This window comes from Fistularia commersonii, chromosome 32, assembly GCF_037954325.1.
Source record: "Fistularia commersonii isolate RoL2024-O1a breed Wild chromosome 32, RoL_Fcom_v1.0, whole genome shotgun sequence".
In the NCBI taxonomy this organism is placed as follows: Eukaryota; Metazoa; Chordata; class Actinopteri; order Syngnathiformes; family Fistulariidae; genus Fistularia; species Fistularia commersonii.
This window is the reverse complement of record NC_141315.1, coordinates 3,230,037-3,253,912: the sequence shown is the minus strand read 5'-3', so window position 1 is coordinate 3,253,912 and position 23,876 is coordinate 3,230,037. Positions and strand designations below refer to the sequence as shown.

The 23,876-nt window shown below is 39.1% G+C and overlaps 1 protein-coding gene across 1 annotated transcript in view; it reads left to right on the top strand.

The window, feature by feature from the left end:
* Positions 1-224: 224 nt before the first annotated feature.
* Positions 225-23,876, top strand: part of kcnh4b (potassium voltage-gated channel, subfamily H (eag-related), member 4b) — a 41,553-nt gene continuing 17,901 nt past the window's right edge. The window contains exons 1-4 of the mRNA XM_086139670.1: positions 225-681; positions 10,514-10,747; positions 12,828-12,959; positions 13,381-13,514. Of these exons, the coding sequence (XP_085995796.1) occupies positions 606-681; positions 10,514-10,747; positions 12,828-12,959; positions 13,381-13,514 (576 nt within the window). The 5' untranslated portion in view covers positions 225-605. The remainder of the gene's footprint in view (positions 682-10,513; positions 10,748-12,827; positions 12,960-13,380; positions 13,515-23,876) is intronic.

The window sequence follows — 23,876 nt, the reverse complement described above, 5'->3', positions numbered from 1 at the left end:
GAGCTGGATGGAGAGAGAGAGAGAAAGAGAGAGAGAGAGAGAGAGAGAGGAGTGGAGCAAGCCACAGTGAGAGTCAAGAAGATGCAACTCTGTCACAGCATCCTGGCAGATCCGTTAAACTCACGCGCTGCTCTTTGTGTCTTTGTCTCGTAGATGGGAATCACAGTTGGACTTACAGGATAACTTCCTCAACGTTGCTGCTGGAATGAGCACTGGGTCTGATAGGCACAGGCAAGCAACAGCTGGGCCGACAGATCCGAGGGTTCTTGGATGTCAGTGTCACCTGGACTTGATACCTCCTTGCTGACTAAGCAGCTGCTGTCGATTGGTACGATTTATTTCCTAACCCAGACTACTCAACAACCTCCAAACCTCTGCCTTCTTGGTAGTGATCTGTTTTAAGTCTCTTCAAGCCACATCCGTCTTTAGAGAAGGCATAAGTTGAAGAAGGGTGGCCGCTTTTAAATGTGCGTGCCCGCAACCAGCGGTGGACTTTCACCACTAAAGTCTCCTGCACCTGCCAAGAGCCCCTGGAAGCCCCCTGCGATACCTCTGGAATGGTGTGACCTCCAAACAGCAGTTGGCCGTCCCAAACTTGGGTCAAGATGCCGGTGATGAAGGGCCTCCTGGCCCCGCAGAACACTTTCCTGGACACCATCGCTACACGCTTCGACGGGACCCGTAAGTGCGACGACTTCGAGACTTAATTATTCTGGCATTTGAGAGTTTTTTTCCACACAGATTACTCATATGCTGTCAAAATAAGTACAAAATGTGCCGTGAGATTTAAGTCCCTGACCATGTGACTTCAGTGTCCCCAATTGGAGTCTTACAGGGAACCTTTATCCTCTCCCTCTCATTGCCTGTGAGCTTATAAATATAGATGTGAGAAAATGAAAAACCGAGTAAATCAGTGAAAACATTTAGCTTTTTAAAGTAGGCTGATAATCACAGAAAATGACTCCGTAGATTTAGTACACTTTGGGCATTGATTGGCTGGAAATTATGCTGATTTGCTTTCCCTGTCCTGCCAGAAAATGTGTTAATACATCTGTTGCCAAATTAAAAGACACACACACACACACACACACACACACACACACACACACATACACACACACACAAAACAAACACAAACACAAACACAAACAGTCTAACTGAAGTCACATCTGCTGCTGTGAGCTATGAGATGCTGGAAAAAGTTTCGTTGCACTTTCACAATAAGACCCAAGTATAAAATCGACCTTTGGAAGTGATGTCATCTGTTCACATTTGTTTCACTTAGTTCGCTTTAAACCGGCCCTGGCAGCCATTAGGCATCAATGCCATTTCTGCTGGGCTTGTGTCTCTTGTTTTGTACGGTGGGCCACCTCTGGGGAGGTTATGGCTTGTTGTAAATAAGTGCCACGGGGACGTCTGTGTTTCTGTGCCTGTTAATTCAGCCTGCTTTCCTTCTGCTTGTCGCAGCAGTGCGAATGAACAGACGTCTCACAGTTAGCGTTCGAGCTCGGCTTCAGTCGGACTTGCGGACTACCATCAGCGGGATATAAACACAGGGAAACTCATGATATACTGTGTAACATATGTATAAGGCGTGTAACTAAGGCTGTGACATCTTAGCCGTGCATTTCTAATGAGGGGTTGGAGGATTTCTCAGGAGATTAAGACACACAAACAAAATATTCGCGAGGAGCCGTCGTAACGTCTCAACTGAGTTGAGCCGAAAATGCAAAGTAAGATATTTTATAAGACGAAATAGCTCACAGTTTTGCCGCAGGAGCAGAAGGGTCGTGGCCTTATGATGCACGGCCCTCGAGCCAGACGATGACAACTCCGGGGTCCCTGGCCGAGCCTCTCCTCTGACCTCCCTTTGAACAGAGAACGAGGCAGAAGCACTTCTCTTTTCTCTGTATTCTAAGCAACAGCATTTTCACACTTTATTCCCAATTAATTCACCGGAGAATAGCCAGGTTAATGCATCGGTGCACTCAAACAGATAAGGAGGACTTGTGTGTTAAACTTTTTCACCTCGGTGTCACGTGTATCCGGTGAAAGTCAGCGTTTGAATTATAGCGACCGATTTTGACAAATACAATACGATCTAAGCTGGGAGTAAGATATCATGGTGCCAAGTAAGCGCTGCGGCAAACAGTTTTCAAACAGCCGTTTATTTCAGCGTGCTAGACCGGAGGCTCTTTTACTCCAGGATGCTTTAAAATGAATAAACAAATAACGCAAATTCAGAGCGGATGATCAAGAGAGCATGCTGGTAGCAGCGGGGTTCAAGTTTTGAAACATGCCAATTTTCAGTTTTCAAGCCAATCTCAAGGCTGTGGCTGTGGCTAGAGGAGTGGCAAAGTGCCCACTGCTCAAAATAGCTTCCTTCCCGTTGCCCGGGCGACAGGGTCCCACCACTTAACATGGAGGATGCTTGAAGACTTTGGTCTTTTCGGAAAGATGGTCTGCTAAACAGACACACTTGAACTTGTTTTGCGGGGACATTTTGAAGGCAGCTGGTGTCAGGGTCAGAGAGGCACATCCTAAATGAAGGTGCATTTTTGGGTCGTGCAGCTGCAAACTCCTTTTCGCACCATCCTGAACTATCTCAGAGGTTACAATTATTCCACTTTTGCTAAATTCAAATGCAGTATGCCCTACATGAACCATTACAGACTATTTGTTGAGCATGTATGTCAAGGTCAAACTCAAAGTTCAATTTTTATAGCCCTAACAGCTCAAAACTGGTGCTTTTTGTATCTGTAGGTCAATGATTTTAAAATCACTGTGAAGAATAACATCTGACGCAAAGCAATTCTTTGAAAAATTCAGTGACTTTCAATGTGGCGTAACATTGCTTTGTGCTCCTCTTCCTCTGGAAATCTGATTCGCTAAGCTTAAGAGCGAGATTTCCGACATCCCATATATATTGAAGGTGACCGTGGTTCAACACATTTACGGCACCTTCAAGCCTTTGCTGGCTCAGTGGCTGAGAATAGACTTTGACTGGAAGCAGGAGACATCCAGTGTAAAAGTTATCTTTATATTCATGTATATTCAACTTTTAAAACAAAGCGTTAAGTGGTATTATAATGATGTAGTAATACATTCATTATATACTGAAGTTCATCATTGGGTTAAGTATGGTAATCACAAAGTTAGAACTTTAAAACAAATGGGATGTAAATGATATTTAACTAACTTTATTTCAGTTTTATTTTAGCATGTAACTCATCAGGGCAGCACTGTGGCTGAGGGTTATTCGCACTTTAGCCGCAGGTTCAATTATTTTGTTCAATTGATTCCTTTCTACGTGGAGTTTGCAAGTTATTCAAAGACTCTAATTACGACCAGGTTGACCGCGGTCCTGCCATGTCATTTACTATTTGAGTAAAACACGAGTTTCACATACCGTCTGTTCTCTTACAGTAAATGCAAGCTGTCAAAAACTTGTTTTACATCAGCAAAAAAAGCAGCGTCGCTGACTGAGCAGCAACGCTGTCAAAATGTCATACTGTGTCGAGCGTGTCATCCCAGACAGTAAATATGCAGAGACAATATAGTTATGTAAATATATTTATTTTGTCGCACGCCTGTTCGATACATCTTCGAATTTTAGGTCCATACAATCTGTGCAAAACATTTAGTTCTACATTTAGTCCGTGAAAGAACACAAAAGGTCTTCCAGGCTTTTCTATTGCACAGCTTCACGTCCTCCCTTCTCTTGCAGTCAGAGGTTTTAAAGAAGTATAATCTCTGACTCCGGGTGAGAATTGTTCACGCTCACTGTTATCGAACGAGGCTGCGCTTGACCTTAGGAGTAACATTTATCAATACTGAAAAGCAATTTCAAGGTGATTATCAATACTGAAAAGCAATTTCAAGTTGATTTCAATTAAACAGTTCCTGAGCAGAGAAAATGACTTATGTGTAGCATATAGAACCGCGTTCACCAGCCCACCTACCATCACACCCTCCGGTACAGGAAAAATGTCAGAGCAAGTTGTCAGTAATCTTTTCACATAATTTGCCTCGCAACAATGTCAGTGTTCTTCATCCCCGAAGGCACTATGTCATTTCCAACTCGCGTGTTTAACATTTTTCAATATACCATCTGTGTGCTGACTCGATATGAAATGTTTGTGAGGACCGGCTATTGATTGCTGAATAGCGATTCTCGTGGTTCAAAGGCTGGCATTAGGTTGCGGAATCGCTACCCGGGAACTGTATTCTAGTTTAGGCCACATCAGCAAGGCCACTTGCGATGTCACCCGGGTTAAAACCTTAACGCTCTAAATTTCCTTCCACCACCATTGTGCGGAGTGTGTGTGTGTGTGTGTGTGTGTGTGCGTGTGTATGTCACAGTGTACAATCATGTCCTTTACAACCACCTCCTCCCGCCGCTGCCAGCTCCTTCTCACAACCTCCCCAGCAGCGTTTTCAAAGTGACAGCAGCGATTCACCCCGTGGGGCAGCGTATGCACAGGGAAGCTGCAGGCAGAGATAAGAAACAGGTTTATTTTTCCCCCTGAACACCTTTTTGTGTTAAAAGGCGGTCGAAGAACCAAAGAGGAGACGGCAACGACTGTCACACTGGACCTCGCGGATCTGATTGTTGTGCAGCTGATCAACCGTCCGAACGGGGCGACTGTAAAGGCCTGGAGTGGCTGCGGTGATCAGACAGGAATCTGTGAACGGTTCAACTAGTTATATGGCTGCCCCTGTATTAATCTTCATCATTGGCAGGTGTGTTTTAGTACCAGGCTGACAGGGGCTAAGACTTACGATCATCTGATTATTGCAGCATTGCCGGTTTGATCTCTGGCAAGACACTGGAATCTAAATCTGCTCTTAATGTGCAGGGCCGCTGCACCATGTTGACAGCTCCGATTACTCCGGTGTGTGTGGGTGTGTGGGTGTGTGTGGGTATATGTGGGTGTTTGGCTTTATGAAAAAGTTCTGCACATTTATCAGTGCGCCAATGCATTACCTTTGCATATTTCTATTCCCATCACAACACAGGTGCTTTAACCTCCTTGCCAGCCTTTACAGTAAATAAAACAATAATTTTCTAAACAGTATTTTCAAAACAAATCAATGCTGATCTGAACTACTTGGTAGATGAATAGCTAAATACTTCATCTAGTTATGCCTTTGAGTTCCTGCGGTCAAAGTTGCCACATAGATGTTTTATGTATGTTTTAAAAGTTTTTTAATCAACCAAATTTGAATCCTTTAAATGCGTGATTGTTATCTTACAGACCCATTTTATAATGTGAAAACAGACAGATACTCACATTTGCTTTTACGTGGTGTCTCAATACAGGTTTTTTCTCATCATATCATGTTAATAAAGATAGGATATCCCTTTTTTAGTCCCACATTTTAGACTTTATAAGGATATGGATTCAAAATGTTTTGAAAAAGACAAGTCTAATCAGGAACAAAAAAGTACTCATGGATGGACGTAGGGATAAAAAAAAAAGTTCTGTCTCAGTTTTCTGGGCCATCATTGTCATTGATGATAATGGCCTTTTTAATCACTTAAACAGCAAAAAGATACGATTTCTGTCAAGTCTTCCTTTTGCCTCCATAAAAGGCCGGCAACCTTTTCCACTATAAGTCCACTTCTCCTTGCTTCAGCACCCATCTGTGTCCAATTACATGGATCTGGATAGTAATTAGCTTGTGAATGGTAGCCAACTGTATGAGTTTATCATTCTTTGCCCCCCCCCAAACCCTCATCCAAAAGATAAACATGTGTGACATGAGCACGATGCTGGCTGCTTGTTGGTGGCAAGAGCAAAGAGCATCATCATGTCAGATTACAGTTGTAGCGAGTCAGCGCAGATGTGTAATTAAGGAAGCTGGTGCAGCCACTCGAAGTAATATTCCTGAGAGGATTACAGTGGAGGCATTGTCACAAAACTCACAGAACCCTGTTTAACAACTGGGTCCGTTTGGGAGCTGCTTTTATTCATCGCAAAAAGATAGGTTTGTGAAGTCTCTCTCAGAGTATCTCCATGTAGAATTTGATAAGATCAGCTCAAAGACTGGACTTTTGTTTATTCAAATATGCTTAATTGGTCCCATGCTGTGTTACTTGAGAATTTTATCACCTCTCTTACTTCTGTGCTCCAAACACAGATGGAGATGGAGTCAGTATCCACTTAGTGGACTATGTGTTATATTTTTCATCCTGAAAAAACAAATAAAAACAATAATAATAAGGCAATGAGACATTTGCTTAACATATTGCTTCTCTGACAATATATCTATATTTGATTTAGAATAGTAGAGAGAGAAAACCAACACACACTAGCAGGAGCTTGTGTATCCACACTGTGACTGAAAAGGTTGGCGCGTTGATGTTCAGGATTACCAAAAAAGGGTTTCATTTTGTCTTACATCTTTTGTGCTTGACATTTGATAGAAAGGAGGTAAGGAATAAGAACTAATGTGAATCTAATGTGAACTAATCTGAATCATCCTATTGAAAATATGAAGACGTTACATTATCACATTGCATTATTACATTATTATTCTACTCTCACGAAAGCTTAATAAAATGAAAAGGAAATAAAGTCAACATGAAAACCTCAATTAGTTTCAGTGGCTGTCTTATATTTACATTGACCTTGACAAAACCAGCCGCTCTAATGGGGCCATTTTTTCCTGTCCCAATGCAGCAAAATGTAATTTTTTTGTGTCCTGGCCGAGGTTCAGGGTTGGGATGTTAATTGGCCAGATTTAGTGTTTGGATTAGGGTGTCGGTAATAAACTGGGGTCTCTGCAATATTGTGTGTTTTTATAAGTGTATAAGGGGCCATATGATAATACAAATGTTTTCACTATCACATGCTATGGAATTCACAATCCTTTTTTGATCGAGGCTGGTTGGTTCCAAAACATGCATCTGAAAGATGCTACCTGTCAGTGACCTTTTTGAATGGCCAGTATAGCAATACTTGGAGAGGCACCTATTCTTAGGTAAATATTATATAAAACCAAGAGATGAATGCACTTGCTCTGCAGCACTTGTAGGCTTGCGGGGTCAGCGGGGCGTGGAATTTATAGATCATGAAAAAGAGGGCATGGTTGTATTTTTTCTTTTCAACCAGATAGAACGTTATATGTGTTCTTCCATATCTGAGGTGATTGTTTTGGTTTTTTTTTAGATCTAAAATTCCACAGATCCACAGTACCCTTTTTTTTTTTTTTCCAGAGTCGTGACTCTTCATACATGATAAAAAGTGCTGGAGTAAAAAGCAGAACATATTTCAGATTCCTGTGCTGAAAGTACAGTATCAAGGCAAGCAAGGGAATAAAACCACTTTGCTTGACAACAGACTTATCTAACGCCTGTCTCTCTCTATAATTCTGCAATGATAAGTTAAATTACAACTATTGCACATCCTGGTAATGTTGTCACAGTTTAGAGAAGACTCCCTCCCCCGTGGACTGTTTCCTCCTCTGGCCAATTAGGTTGTGTGGAACAGACAATCATGCTTAATACTCCTCCTTGCGATACTCTTGCCGAGGAAACGCTTGAACTTCCGCAATGGATTTTGGTGGATTTTTCACAAAGGATTGTGAAATTATGACTAAATAAAATATTATGATATATCATCTTCTTTGATAGCGTTAGAGAAATCCAGCTGCAATTTTCGATGTTATTTGCTCTGTTTCCTGAGTTTCTTATTAAAAGTTTTCAAGTTATGACAGGTTGACCAGTTTTCAAGTGGTGGATAGCTCATAGAAAATTGGTAAAAAAAATATATTTATAAAAGGTCCTTGAATATACTGTATTGTCTTGTTAAGTACTTGAACTGTTGGAAGTTTTGAGTTGTGCAATAACATGATTGTTTACAAAATTGTAAAAAGGTTCATTGTTCATTGTTTATAATTAATCTTTTAGTCTCTATTGATGCAATTCAGTGTATTTATTATTAGATCACTCATTGGAATAACTCTACTACTAGTACTAATAGCCCCAGTTTCAATAGACTGAACTCCTCGCCCTTGACACATAGTTGAACATCTTTAGAAAGGTGAGAAATATAAGTTTACAGGACACGGCTAAGCCTGCAAAATAGCAAAGCCAAACACCTGCACAGTGGGGCTCATCTGGGGCCTATAAAGGCAGTGGTCCAGTCAGCTGATTTCTCTCCAGCGACGTACTTCACTACTGTTACAGGATTTGATGACTGCAAATGTTTTGTGCCAATTCATGCAAGTAGATGGAAAGTGCATTCTCTAACTATAGTGAATTAAATAATACATGGGTTTACAACTGTATAAAATACGGTCTCTGAAGTTGAGATATATTGAGACATTTCTTAAGATCATATTGTTTGTTTTGAGGTGTAAGTTCAGATACCACATTTGAATATCTCATTTGAAGCGTGAAAGTGGTGAACCCAAGGTACTAAATATGATTATTTGGTTGTATTTCAAAGCACTGCTGGACCATTTGTGGCAGAGCAATTGTTTTTTTACTGCAGCGGGAAGGTCTGAGCATCCGACAACCGGTATAAATGTGACCCCAAATGACACCTGTCACCAGGATAGAGGGGTGTGAGCATGCAGAGCAGGGACACAGCCCTTTAACTAGTGCAACCTGAAGTTACCAGCTTGAGGTCCAAGAACTAATGTCTCGATGCAGGAAGTTTCTGCGGACAAAACTGAACATGTTGCTGAAGGAAGAGTCCGGAAGAGCTGTCCATGGTTCTGGAAACATGCGCCTGTTTGGTACTTCTGGTGCCAAAAAGAGCAGCCCAACTGTAATTCAATACTCATGTGATATCCAGGGAGAGACCCAACTGCTCTTGACTTGAAATTCCAACACCTTTGTCTGACATTTAGATGTATAGCTACTTCGGAGTTTCATTACGCGATGGAGCTGTATTACATTTTTTTCATCTGCGATGTTCCTTTTATGTGAGCAGAGCACAGTTTAGTACCTTCAGGATCAGTGTTATATTAGACACGCACACACACACACACACACACACACACACATATACATAAACATACATACACGAAAATATTTTATTGTACGTATATGCATATATATGCATTTATTTATGTATAGTAAATTATTATATATTATATATATATAGATGAAATACTAAATAGTAAATATTATCTATCTATCTATCTATCTATCTATCTATCTATCTATCTATCTATCTATCTATCTATCTATCTATCTATCTATCTATCTATCTATCTCTATATATATATATATACGTGTGTGTGTGTGTGTGTGTGTGTGTGTGTGTGTGTGTGTGTGTGTGTGTATATATATATATATATATAGTAAGTTGAAAACTTGAGACCATCTAATGGGCAACTCAAATAAAACAAATTATACATTTTGTTAATCTTAATGCTTTCATGTGTATTTTTTTTTTTAATTAAGCCAAATATAATCCCCACATACATTAGTCATACAACGTTGTGTATTAAAACAAACAAGCAACCCACTCCTTCCTCAATAAAAATTCAATATATGCAAATGTTATTAATTTCATAGGTTAAACTGCTGGATACAGAATATCCTCTACTCTGACTTCACAAGGAAGTCCATTCTCATGAATGAACTTCAAGTTTTCAAGGCAGAGACGTGTCTACTGAATAGAGAACCATCTTCAAATCAAACTGTTAGGAACACAAAATATATATTTCAACTGTGTCAGATTCTGAACTGACACCATTGTAATCTGTGATAAACATTAAATTATTATCATGAGAAAAATATTTTCTTAGTTGTGCAGATTTATATATTTTTCATAGTAGGGACACTTAAACCTTTGCACCATATCCACATTAATGTCAAAGCAAGATTTGATTAAAATAGAATATGGTTTGAATTTAAATTGTTAAAGCTTCAGCTGTGACTAAATTTTGTTGCTTTTATTGTGTACAGAAAAGTTCAATATTTAAAATGCTTTGGAATGAAATGATAATGACGACAAACTTGTTGCACTTTGTATTATTTATGCTGGCTTTATAACCAATTTAGAAAATCACAACATTTTCAAGTGCAATTTTAAATTGTTGAGTCAAAAGTCCTGCATGAGTTCATTTATACCGATCCATTAAATGAAAAGTGATTTGAGAATCTCAGTCACTGACCTTCACTGCAAACAACCCCACTCAGCTATTTTTCTATCTTGCCTTCTTCTGCTGCTTACAACACCAGCTCTCCCTTGGTGGCAACTGACTGCCACCGGCAGCATGACTCATGAATGAATTTGGCTCAAAATTGAGTCAACAGCAAACTGATTCGTGTAAACTTGCCTGTCGAACAAAATCTGCAAAGCTTTGACACAATCAAAGGGATAAATAGTCTTTAATTTCATTAACCCAAACTTCAGATTCTATACAAAATCCAAACAGATTTCTGGCAGGGAAAAAGTCTCCACGTAGTATTTTCTGCAACTTATTTGTGTTTTCAGCTCCAAATCCTTGAAAAGCTGTCACCATCATGCTCTTCACCTTCTACTTGCAGACAGTAACTTCCTGTTAGGTAACGCCCAGGGCCACCGTGGCTACCCCATTGTCTACTGCTCAGATGGCTTCTGCGAACTGACGGGGTTCACGAGGACCGAGGTGATGCAGAAGAACTGCAGCTGCCGCTTCCTGTATGGGTCTGACACCAGTGAGCACGTGGCCCAGCAGATGGAGAAGGCTCTGGAGAGCAGAGACGAGTACCAGGCCGAGGTCCATTTCTACAAGAAGAACGGTGAGTCCGTTGTTATAAATTAGAAACTTTCTTCCATCTGCTGTGCTCAAGTGTAAGGTGTGATGAAACTCCTCATCCGGGGGAAATTTTTCAACTTTTGAGTTGACATTGAACTTATGGAATCCTTTACTTTTACACAATTCTGGGTTGTAGGCTAAGATGTAACAAAGAGGTATTTAAAAACAGAGAGAAACAAAATATTTGCTTTTACATCGGTGACGTCCTTTGAGAAAGAGACAAACAATTAGAGTCTGCTTTCATAAAAATAACAATTGTTTCTATGAAACGATCTCAATGATCTCAATGGTGCAGATCATTTCTACTAATTGAAACAATTTCTGCTGTAAAATGGGTCTCTTGGTTTTTGGTGCCTTTAGTTTGGTTGTTGGAAAGCTGTTGAAGCCTTCTATAGAACTTATTGGATTTTGTTAATGTTAGATTCTTTTTGTTGTTTGACTTTAAAAAAAAGCTGAAAATATGGAGTAATGGTACTCAGAGAATCGTTAATTTTCACCGTAATAAAAAGCATTGAAGGGACATGTCACGCAGATCTCCCTCCTTCATCGCTATCTAATCAGGCTTTGTAAAATAAATTCAAACGGGAAAAACTAAAACTTCTTTCAGTTCCCCACCAGACTGCACTGTAGTGTATTGATCTACATTTCTTATGTACACTCCTAATGCCCATGTACCACCATTACATAACTTTGCAATTGAGTTAAAAAATGCCTGACAGCATTTGGTTGTTTGTTTGTTTGTTAATATTTTGAGTAAGACCAACACCAGGTAATATTCAAAAGGAGACAGACATTATTTGTAATGATATCCATGATAGCCCCCACCAAAACAATCTTGATGGTTAATTGACTCTACTGGCGAGGGGAAAAAAAAAAGGTTTTGTCATGGGGCTAAACCCTTTAAATATGTTGGATCCAGTGATTAATAGACACATTTTTCCCATCAAGTTCGTAAAATTATCACAACAAAGAATCACAACAATCGTCTGATAGTGTGGATCTACCACAAGTGCTAAACATGTGTTGTGTTGGAGCATCATGCTTCATTTCATACTCCTTTACATATTTCTAAAACCAATCATTTTTTCATGCGGAAGAAGTTCTGTACAAACACAGTGTGTGTGTATATGTTCACATGCTTGTGTGTGCATGTGTGTTTGTGTTAAATGACTAGGAACTCATTTTATGGTAGTAGCGAAAATATTGAATATAACTCAATCCTTCCAACTCTAGTGTCTAACTAATCCCTCTGACAAAGTACTGCGCTCAGAATACAATGTCATGCATGGAAGAGAATATATAACCCTGGTTAAGCTCCTCTGATTGGCACAGGGATTTATGTTCCCTCAATGGAGTCTCAAACCTGCAGACTTAAAGTGTGAATCACTAATTACTCACCATGGCTGTACTGAATTTAAAAGCATTTTCTTCTGTTCTTCTCCTCTTTGTTCCACCTGAAATCAGCAGACAGCGACATCACATAAAAATATGAATAATGAGCACAAAGAAATAAACATTAATGATATACATACCAAAACCTAACACACAAGAGTAATGTTGGCATGCTCTTCCTCTTCCTCTTTCTCAACACAATCAAGCAGAGAAAAAAAAGCACTAATGTTTTGTTTCCTCCAACAATTCTGTGCTCTTAACAATATATCGCTAATACACATAAACAGTCAAGGGACAATTACAGATGTGTAACAGCTTTTTGGTGGTACTTGCTAATGAGCAAACTGGGTTGGTGAGGTCTTGGACCTCTGGCGCCTCTTCCCTGCCTGACTTGTTAAAGCCAAACAGCCTCCACCCACCTCTTCATCCTCTCTCTGCACAACCTCACAGAAAGTATCTCATTTGTGGTACATTTTTAGAGGAGCCTTGCCATAAGTTACAAACAGCCTCAGTTAAAACTTGATGTGGAAAATCGGAGGGCTCGGTATTAAAAAATGACCAGATCGGAATTGATCATTTTCACTACGACGGTCTCGCAGTCTCCAAACTGGGTAGAGAGAATCATGAAATGAACGTCTTGCTCTGAATTGATCATTTTGATTTGGTTACAGGAATAGCCTTCTGGTGTTTGTTGGACATCGTGCCCATCAAAAACGAAAAGGGAGAAATGGTTCTGTTCCTCTTTTCGTTCAAGGACATCACCGACTGTCATGGAAAAAGTCACAACAACAGCAAAAAGGAGGGTAGGCTACATGCCCTGTTTTTATAAACTCACATAATTTACTTACTTTCAGCATGATTTATGAGGGCTTGCTCTCTGGCCCCCACCTTTCATTTTCTCTTTGCACTCGTGTTCATCACTGTCACATTGATTCCACGTGGTAGTTTTGTTTGGACTCCCTTTCATTCATTTAACTTAGACAATGTTTTCCCAACCACTCGTGCAAATACCTAAAGCAACATCAGGCGAATTGGAGATTGTTATCTTCCTATATTCCTTTCACCTGGACATCAAGTATAAGATTGTTATTTTCACATCTGATTCGGGGGGCAACGAAATGCACTTCATGTGAAAGCCTTACAGTGTTGGATAATCAAAAGGCACTGTTATCCTCACTTGCACTTTGACTCCGGCTCACATCAAGTTTCTTGCCTGTTTGACAGTGTCAGAGGACAAGAGGCATCGGAGGAAGAGCAGCTCTCACTTCAGCGAGGCCAGGAAACGTGGACGCACCATGTTGTACCAGCTAACCAGCCAGTTTTCAAGAGGAGGCAAAGGAGAAGTCAACCTGGGCAGTGTGAGTATGTCTGTACTTCCTGGTTCAGCTGTTTCATGAATCACCTGTTGAAAACTGCCATTAATGTCCCCAAACATTTACCTTACCTCAAAGGTAGAGTTGGTTAAATTGGTTAAAGGAAACAAATACACACAAATAGACAAATCCAAATTGTCCAAGTTTCTGTAGAGTGCTTTTAATTTTGCAGGTTTTCACGTCCGTTAATTCTTTATTATTTTAAGGAAAATTACTTCTTTTAGTTATTTTATAGGAAATTCTAGGATATTTAATAGGAAGCTTTTAGGCAGGATTTGATTTTTTTGATTGCCTTGTAATACACAACTGGCCATCACACTGACAAGAAATCACCCTGCCAAGACTTACTCAGACATGCAACGGCCTCATTCTTCCCCCTGAATTATTAACAATGATGTCTAAAAGATGACTTTTACTAAGACAATGTGAGTGAGGGAAGTCTTGACCCAGATTCTAAGCATGGCTTATCTCGGTGGAAAATTCATATATGAGTTTGCTATTTTTAAGTCTATAGAGGGATTCTCATAATGCCAATATGGTTGTTTTTGCATGCAACTTGTTATTTTTTGGTTTTAAAAGGAAATAGCAAGGACAGAATTCTAAAATGACAAAAATGAGTTGTCAGGAAGTGCAGGGTGACATCACCACTGAGGTTAATGGCCATATGGAAAGTTGGCTCACTTCATCATCATCATCATCACTTTTGATGATGCCTAGATATGCTAACTCCTTGCCAGCCCCAGAAAATAGTCTATATTGCATTGGCTATATGTATTTTTAAATTACCAACAGGTCAAAATGAAGTTTAGGTGTAAATAAACAATACGTGATGTTAGTAAGGAGAGCTCATCCCATAGTGTTTCAAGTGTTTTTCAACCCTTTTCAGATAAGTGTCTCATTTTCACTCTGCTTATTCCCCGCCTTCATCTGGTTTTCTAGAGTGCATTTGAAGCACCCAAAGAGGCTGTTTGTTTTGGTGAGGCAGAATCTGGCTATGCTCAGCAAAAAAGGCCTGTGTCCACTTTGAATAATAATGTTGGGTTGCACTTGAAGCAATGTTATTCATGACAGCAAGCTTCTATTATGATACTAGACACAAGCTGATTTTCTTTTTGGCAGTGCCATTTTGGGATGGCCTCCCTCCATCCTTGCAAACCTCTGCAACCAAACTGAATTTGGACACAAACCTGTAAGATGTATGTCTGGCAGATTCATGAGGCTTATTTCAGAATTTGATCAGGAACAGCAACAACCTACATTTTTGGATATTTTGCAATATTTATTGAAACACAACCATTTAAAATGTATTTTCTTTTTGTATCTTTGGAAGAAATGATTCCAAAATGTATTAGACAGCTCCCTCTGTCAACAAAATATAGAAAAAAAAAAAAACTCGTAAAGTCTGGATTAAAAGGAAAAAGTCAAAAGTCAAAAAGTCAAATGTCACAGTTTGTATTTTGCACTGTAATTTAGTTAACAGAAATGGGAAAAACAACAACTGTGCAGGCAAGAAAGGTTTAATCAAATTTTAACAAATATGTTTGATGAATAAGAGTATGTATCGTGCCATGAGCGAAATGTCTTTGGACTTTGATAAATCTCACATTGTGAGAATATTTACAAAATACAGCAAACGAGTTATTAGATATGAGGATTTCAAACATCCATCCATCTTCTTCCGCAATTAGGGTCGCAGGCCACAATTATAGACAAACAACCATTCACTCACTCATTCTGGGCAATTTTACCAATTTAACTGCATGTTTTGGACTGTGGAAGGAAACTGGAGAACCCCACGCAGACACGGGGAGAACTCACAACATCATGCAAACTCCACACTGGTCAGAATCGAACCACGGCCCTTTGTGTTATGAGCACTAACCACTGCGCCACATTGCCGCCCTGGATTTAAAAAACAAAATTATGATATATTCTGATAAAAAGTTTCTTTTTTATGGTTATCAATCTGACACTGGTCATGTTTGCAATGTACAATACATTTTTTTTGTATCAGCCATCTAAATTATATTATTTTAATACTTGGCAGTAATAAACAACCTGACCCGTTGACAGCTGACCTGCATCCTGTTAAGATCATCAGGATCAATGATACATCTTTGTCTGCCAAGCCTCCTGCTGCCAGTCCCATCCTCTTACACCGCACTGTCCTCTGGGCAATGTGCACAAACCCACAATGCACACACCTGCTCTAATAGCGCACGCGCAAGCAAGTACACACATACACTCACACACAAACTGAAACAGCAGAAATGCTGCTGGATATTTGACAATATATGATCACTAGAGCTTTAGGGAAAGCGGAAGGAAAACATTGAATAATAAGAGTTGCTATTATTAGCATTGAAATTCTATTCTCAATGTGAGTGAGGCACATTTTCTCTTTGGCTCACTCTAAAAATTTAGAAATGTGAAATTAAACAGTGAGGGATCATTATTTTCACAGCAGGTGCTCTGGCTTGTTACCTCTTCTTCACACAAACACAGAAAGATTGAAATGTCATATTCTCATTCCAACTTCCACTGAGGAAAAAAACATTTCTAAGTGTTAATTGATTCCAACTGAGATCGTAATTTTCTTGTCACGGTAGACAGGGATAAAATCTTCCCGATAATCAATGTAAATGAGGGAAGAGTGGGAGTATGTTTCATATTTTGACATTAAAATCACATTACAGATAATAAAATCCAGTGCTTGCCTTCACAAAATGTCAGTAGCACACCATCAGCACACCATATTACATTTGGCTAAATATATTTTGAAACATCAGGGATGGTTTTAAAACCATTGTGAGACCATACAATTTTGGTAACAACACTTATCTCTCTGGATCCAGCAACATTTGGATTCAAAAATTACATTTATATGTCAAAATATATATCAAAAAGGAATCTAAGTTTGCCACAAAAATGCATTAGTTCTTTGATTCAATACATAATTAAACTCACTTTATTGTGTTGTGTAGGAGTACATGGATCATTTCACATGGAGAGTGTCGAGCATTGTCAGCATCTCCATAGCCAATTTTTGGCACGTCTGTTTGGCCGTTAATCCGTTCCAACGCAGCCTTTTTCCACAAGTATAAACATCAGTGTTACACTTTAAATGAAAATATATGATGTTCACCCTAAAAGATAAATCATAATTCTCAGAATATTCCTGCTGAATAAATCACTGACCATTTTGCTGACGATGTTCACTGGCGTTGCAAGCTGGTCACTATGAATATTTTCAAGACTGATCACTTCAGCTTATTTAAACGAGTCGTTGTTTTGTCTCCAGAAAACAAGAAGTAAGACAGTGTTGGATGTTTAACAGTGTATGGCAATTTTGTCTTACTTAACAATATTGTCTTACCAACCAATATTCATGCACGGACACAGATGTGCATAAACACACACACACTATGTGACTGCAGTCTATACATGACATTTAAGATTTGTTATAATATTAACATTAATTGCAATTAATATATGACTGTGACAGGAAATAAAAATCATCACGTCATCTCTGCAGAAAAGATTTTTAACCCTTTTTAACTGTTTTTATTTTCTAATAACTGTGAGCCTATTAGAACTACATGGTAAATGTGCTCACAGTTTTAGCATTAAGTGGATTAAGTGTATTGATAGCTGCCATAAAGCTATAAAAAAATTCCCTGACCTTGATCATTGTCACCAAACCTCGACTTCGTTTCTCCAGTTTGACATTAGATTTGGTAATGCAGAGGACACTTTCCAGCTTGTACTGTTATCGTTTTGTGTGATGTCATGCAATTCACTGCAGCTTGACAGGAATTTCCTGAATTTCTAAAAAATTTTATAGCTTTGTGAATGTGAAGACATGGCATGCTTTTTTTTTAAACTTGTGTGCCATATGTTGAGAGTCAGTGCCTAACCTAAGGTATTAGGTGGAATCGATTTCAAGTGAAGAAAAGAAAAAAAAATATCATTGCTCACTTTTCTCCCTGAATAATCATATGATTTGTTATGGTCATTTTAACTGCTAACATATCACGGTAATATATATGACAGCCACAATGGGATAAAAAATTGTACCATCAAACATGATTTGACTGACATTCATGTCTGTGCATACACAGTCTGATGACTCAGCTTGTGCTCCATTCTGAATAAAAGTGGGAAAAAAAACAGAACTATTAAAAAGATGAATGAATAACCTCCACTAGAAGGGAAAACTTTAGATGGTGAAACGTTCTTTTGGTGAAATGTTTACTTAGGATTTTCCACACATTCAGGTCAGTGAACATTTAAGTATAGCTGTAGAGGGTTAGCGTCTTAGCACTAGCATTTTCATCCATGTACTATTTGCTTCTGTACCGCACTACATTTCAAAAATACCAAACTTCACAAAACTTATAAAAGATAATGCTTATATATACTTCCTCTTCGTTGCCTCCTCCGACTCTCCCTTTTCTGTCTGTTTCCCTTTTCTGTCTCTCAGTAGTTGTTAGCTAACATTGTCTTTCTCTGCCTCCACACCACAGACAGATCTGCTCTGAGTAGACTTCTATTTGTAGCCTTCAAGCCAAGGACGCAAACGGAAGAGTGATATCTATACTTGGGAAAAGGAAAAACAAAAAAGACATTGATCATTAAATCATAAGAAACCCATAAAAGATTAAGGAAAAAAACTCATACAGGGACAGTGGCTACAAGTTAGCGCTCAAAATTTTAGGTACCGGTAATTCTTAAGGATGCCCTTCCTTTTCTGAATGGTTGTCAACTCCTTTCCGAAAAAAAAAAAAAAAAGCATGTCCACTGCAATATCTGTGCCCCTTTTTGGAGAATTTACTGTGTTTTACAGCTTCTGCAATACTCTGTGAGAGAAAAACACAGCCAAACAAGAGCATTCTGACTGATCTGTTGTTTCTTTCCCCCATCCTGCAGGGCTTTATGTTGTCAAGTTATGACTCGATCAGCTAAGCAGAAAGCTCAGCTAAGCTCTGAAATACAGAGCTCATTCGTTTGATTCAGCCCTCCATATATTCCACCAGTCATTTTATATATTTGGATTGGATGACATGGATAGTTATGGGCAATTATTTTTGGTACACATACCAGTATGTACTTGTGTAAAGCAACAACGGTAGACGTTGGAAATGAAACAACAGACTGAAGAGAGAGAGTTGCAGATATAATGATGGCAAAGTAGTCAAGAAAGAGGGGTTAAATGTTATGACTTCTGTCAGAGAGGAGCTTTATTTAAACTGATCAGCAGCTTTGGCTGACAGGTTGAGGGTGAACTTAATAAATAGCGAGACGACTGGTGAAAGGTCACAACCATTTGATGTCAGAGGCTTTCATGATAATCAGCTCAGGTTTCATCTTTTGCAACCGTCCGAGGTCTCAACGGCTAGTGTTGCTAAAATGACATTTCTTCAGAAGTAAAGGGAAAGCAAGAATTGCTGTGCTGTTTTAGTCTTTTGGCTGCTGTTGGTTGGAATCTCTCAGGGTCACGAGATGGTATTAGATAATAGATGGAATTTAAATAACAGGCCCCCGATATAACGTTTGTAGAAAGGTTTTAGCGTTGTTTTGTTTTTGAATAAGGAGGATCTTGTTGTTTCTGTTTCAGTGTATATCATTCACTTTTGACAGCAGATTTTGTAATCAATGACTCATATATATTGACAGAAAAATTATTTGACTTTATTGGCGCAAAACTATGAATAACGATATACTTCACCCAACAATGACCATAAAATTGGTTGCACTATTTTGTCCAACAAAACAAAAGGGTTTTTTGCTGTCGTTTCACAAGAGATATTTCAAGACAATTTTTAACATCTATTAATTGACTTTACTGAGGGGGAACAAAATAATCAATAGTGGCTGAATGATTTAGAGCCACTTCAAACATGTTCACTCGCATTCTTGGTATTTTAACATTCAAACTGTACATCTCCTGCTCTGACTATCAAATAGTTCTACAATAATCAAATACAACAATCTACTTATACATGCCCCCTTACCCCCTGGTATATTCCTTATATTAAAACCATTAGTCAAATGAATATGCATACAATTATAAGCTGAATCTGCAACCAATATTGACATCGCAGTTTAAATCATCTTGGTCTGGTACCATACCATAGTTGTCTTCAGTTTATCTGTAAATCTGTCTTAATCATAAAATACATGTTAATATCTACACATCTTCACACATTTTCACACCTCTGTGCTTATGTGACTTGTGTCACGTGGTCACGTGTGTCACGTGAATCTATTTCCATATCAAGGACAAGCGCTTATCAGCAGTGATGCCCAAAGCAGGCTGGGAAATGTAGTTGAAGTGGTAAGCAGGGGTGCCGAGCTTGAGTTAATGAAGTGCAAAGATCAGCTGCAGCTGTGAGAAATGCAGTCCCATGTGTCCCCGCAGTGCAAGGCTTTTCTTTTCTAATCACGGAGATGTGCTTGACTGACCGCCTTAGTTGCTAAAGGTCAGGTGGGTGTCACAACCTCTGTGATGTAAGACAAATTAAAAAAAGAGAAAAAAAGCGGCCTTGCTTTTGCTGACATTGCTCAAACTATCCAAGGCTATAAATGACAGTCAGTAATTTTCTTTTTCACAGTGGCTATGAATGTCTTGATGTCATTCAAAATAATACCTAGAACATTTTTGACAAAAAGACTCTTTTGAGTCAAAATTGTCCTGTACAAAGCAGCTGTAATTTATGGCCAGCCATATAAGATATAGATAGCCATATGGATAGCCATGGATAATCTACTGTTTATAGGAGAATTATAGGTAATCACATGAGTGACATGTGGTCAAGGGGAGGCAGGTGACACAAAGTAATTTCAACATGTCCGCAGATCTGGGTTATAAATGTATTTTCTGTATGATTCCAATCATTTTAACATTTTCCAAGTAAGAATCTCTGAATTTTAGCATTTCCCAACCAAATCAGGGCAGAAACCTGAGGTGCAGCAGCCGAACCTCACCTCAAGATGCGCAGTCCCTCACAAGCCGGGCTTGGTGGGTCATGCTTGTTTCTGTTTCTCATCCTGCTGACAATATAACGTTTGTAGAAAGATTTATCATATGATTATATACACTATGACCTTCTTCAGCCTGTGCAATGTCTTTCATGTAAATGTGTGACAGAATTATTCTTGCTGATTGGACAAGAAACCGCAGAGTAACATAGAAACATAGCACAGTGCTGTACCTGAATAGGCACATGTGAGATGGAAGGTGCTTGTGTCTGCTGTCCTTCGTAAGATAAGATAAGATAAGATAAGATAAGATAAGATAAGATAAGATAAGATAAGATAAGATAAGATAAGATAAACTTTATTGATCCCCATGGAGGAAATTCCCTTGTCACAGCAGCATATCAGTTATAGTTGTAGATTGATTGAATTGAATTGAATTGAATTGTGGATTGATACCACCAAGGAGCTCCACTGAACGCCACAAGAGGTCTTTCCTACCTGGGGCTATCAGACTTTTTAATTCCTCTTCTTCAGCCGAAGGGAATATTCATTTGTACTTTTTAAGACCTTAAAACACTTTATAGCCTTGACTTTGATACTTTATAGTTTTATTTGTATTTCTTATTCTCCCTCCTTCCAATTATTATTTATTATTGTTATGTTTTATTTGAAACTCTGGCACAACAATTTCCTTCGGGATAAATAAAGTTGTTCTTATTCTTATTCTTAATGTCAAAAAGTAAAATAAATGTGAATATAAATATAAATAGAGAGACAGAAGACAGAAGGTAGACTTTCATGAATAAATAGACAGCAGCAACAACAACAACAACATCAGGGATAATGATGGACATAAAGGACATAAAGGAACAGTAAGGGTGAAAAATACACAACCAGAACTAAACGACAATATAAATAGAATGACAAAAGCAATGACTAGCAAAGAATAAAATAAATTAAAAAAAGGTGGGATGTGTGCAGGCTAGGACCAACAAGGATAAGAAACATAGCAGAGTTAGAGCATGGCATGTGGATGGGTGAGGTAGGGAATTGGATGAGGTAGTGAGATTGTGGAAGCAGCACGGATTCACCTCAGCCCGGTCAGAGCTGTGTGCCGTCCAGACTTCTGTTGTACAATCTGATGGCCGTGGGCACAAAGGAGCGTCTGAAGCGTTCAGTTCTGCTCCGGGGTGGGATGAACCGTTGGCTAAAGGGGCTGTAAATCAGCCACAGCTCATTGTGCAGGGTGTGGGAAGGATTGTCCAGGATAGCTCCCAGTTTGTTCTTCACCCTCCCCACTGCCAGCAATTGAAGATGGTCCAGGTTCAGTCCCACCACTGAGCGGGCTTTCCTCACTACCTTATTGAGCCTATTGACATCATCGGTCCTGGTACCGCCCCACCAGCACACTATACCGAAGAAGAGTGCTCCGGGTACCTTAGACTGGTAGAAGGTCTAAAAGGAGCCTGTTACAGACGCCAAACAACCTCAGACTCTTCAGGAAGAACATCCTGCTCTGACCCTTCTTGCAGAGTGCATCAGCATTGTGTGACCAGTCCAATTTATTGTTAATGCAGACCCCAAGGTACTTGATGCATGGACTTTGTGTACAAATAATGGTAATATCACAAATAGTTTTCAGCTTAATGAAAAAAATTAGATTAGACTAACTTATAAGTATTTAAGAATGAAAAATTGACCTCAAGTGAATTATTCTATTCTTAATCTTGGTCTTGATGTTTGTGCGTGTGATAGAGAGAGAGTGAGATAGAGAGCGAGAGAGAGAAGAGAAACATTACCAGTATTCAGTATGCAAGCTGCCAGTTGGATAGGAAAATATACTCTGAAATTTTTGCAATTGTAAATCTTACTCCAAAGGCGTTGCTGGCTCACCAGCCATGAACTTCACTGCACGCCACTGGACGTCATCATGTAGAGATTCAGCTATCAGGGCTCGGGAGCCACTTCTTTGACTCCCCTAAGCTGCTGTACAGTACGTGCTACTAAGTGATTATCTTGCTGGCCTTTCATGTTCACAGATGCAAGATTAGCACAGTAATTTCTGTTCATAACATGAGCTTTATTCCACCTTCGGCAGGTTTTTACATTCATGAACCAGCATTTTCCCACAGGAAAAAGTGTTTACGTCAGGCATCCTGTTCTGCTAGCAGTCAGTGGTTGTTCCTGCCAAATTGTTGTTTCTGGCAAGAAGATACAGACAACCTGTGAATAACAAATGATTTTCCCTCAACCTCAGCTTGTCCCTGCTACCTGAAAGGGTGAATCACAAAATCACAAAAACATTAACCAGGTTAAACAACCATTGTTCTTTGTATGATGAATAAATTACAATAATAATTAAGATAAATTGTTCTTTTCTGTACTCAAAGTGACAGACTCACCTGCAAATCCCTCTTGAGTTACAATTTAATTGCATGCAGAAACACTCTCTCAGGCACATACACACATGTGCACACACACGCATGCAAGCAAACACACATATCTTGTGGTGTTGTCATACACTGATAACATCAATCTTTACGGGTGATCGACCCAAACAGGTACAGTTTTCACATGTATGAGATGGTCCTGGAGGTTTGCAATCCAGAATTTCTCTATTTACTGGCCACAAAGTTGCTCATTTTTAGAATGATTCCAGCCATAATGACCTTTATCCAAAATGTTGTCAGTTTTTAAATATTCTTTCAGGCTATTATGTGCTGCATACTGTAGGTGTGTTTGGAAAGTGTGACTAATTATGTGCTAAATGGAATCCCCAAAGCAGTTCATAGTTTTAACAGTTTAGCAATTTTCCCAATTAAAAAATCAAATGAGAGGAATGAATAACCATAACATTTCACAACACTGGCCCTCCATCGTTGATGATGTGGGTCCCTTCATTTCCTTAATAACTCAGCCGCAATTATATAATACCACCTGAGACTAAAGTCACTCATGGCATTTGGAGGGAGAATCTCAAGCAAAGGTTAAATCATGTATGAACTAATTAAACGTCAATGTTGGTAATAAGGTGCTATTTTCATTGTTACTACTCTGTCATGTAGACAGTTCATAGCTGCCTATAGTGTGCTGTGAAGAACAGATAGCCAGAAGCAGCAGCATATTTGTCTCACTTGAGTTAGTCAGTCTACTAAATGATCAGTGGTCAAAGCGTAAGAGAGGGTGTTGACATTTATATTGTCTGTTGCTGCAAAATCCTGGCGCTGCAGTTCATCTTATTATCATTTATTTTCGCAGCACTTCACCTCTTCACCATCTGGTGATCAAATTATTCATTTATGCAGCTTATTCGTTTTGTGTGTGTGTGTATGTGTGTGTTGGTATGAAAGACAGAGGTAAATTGTG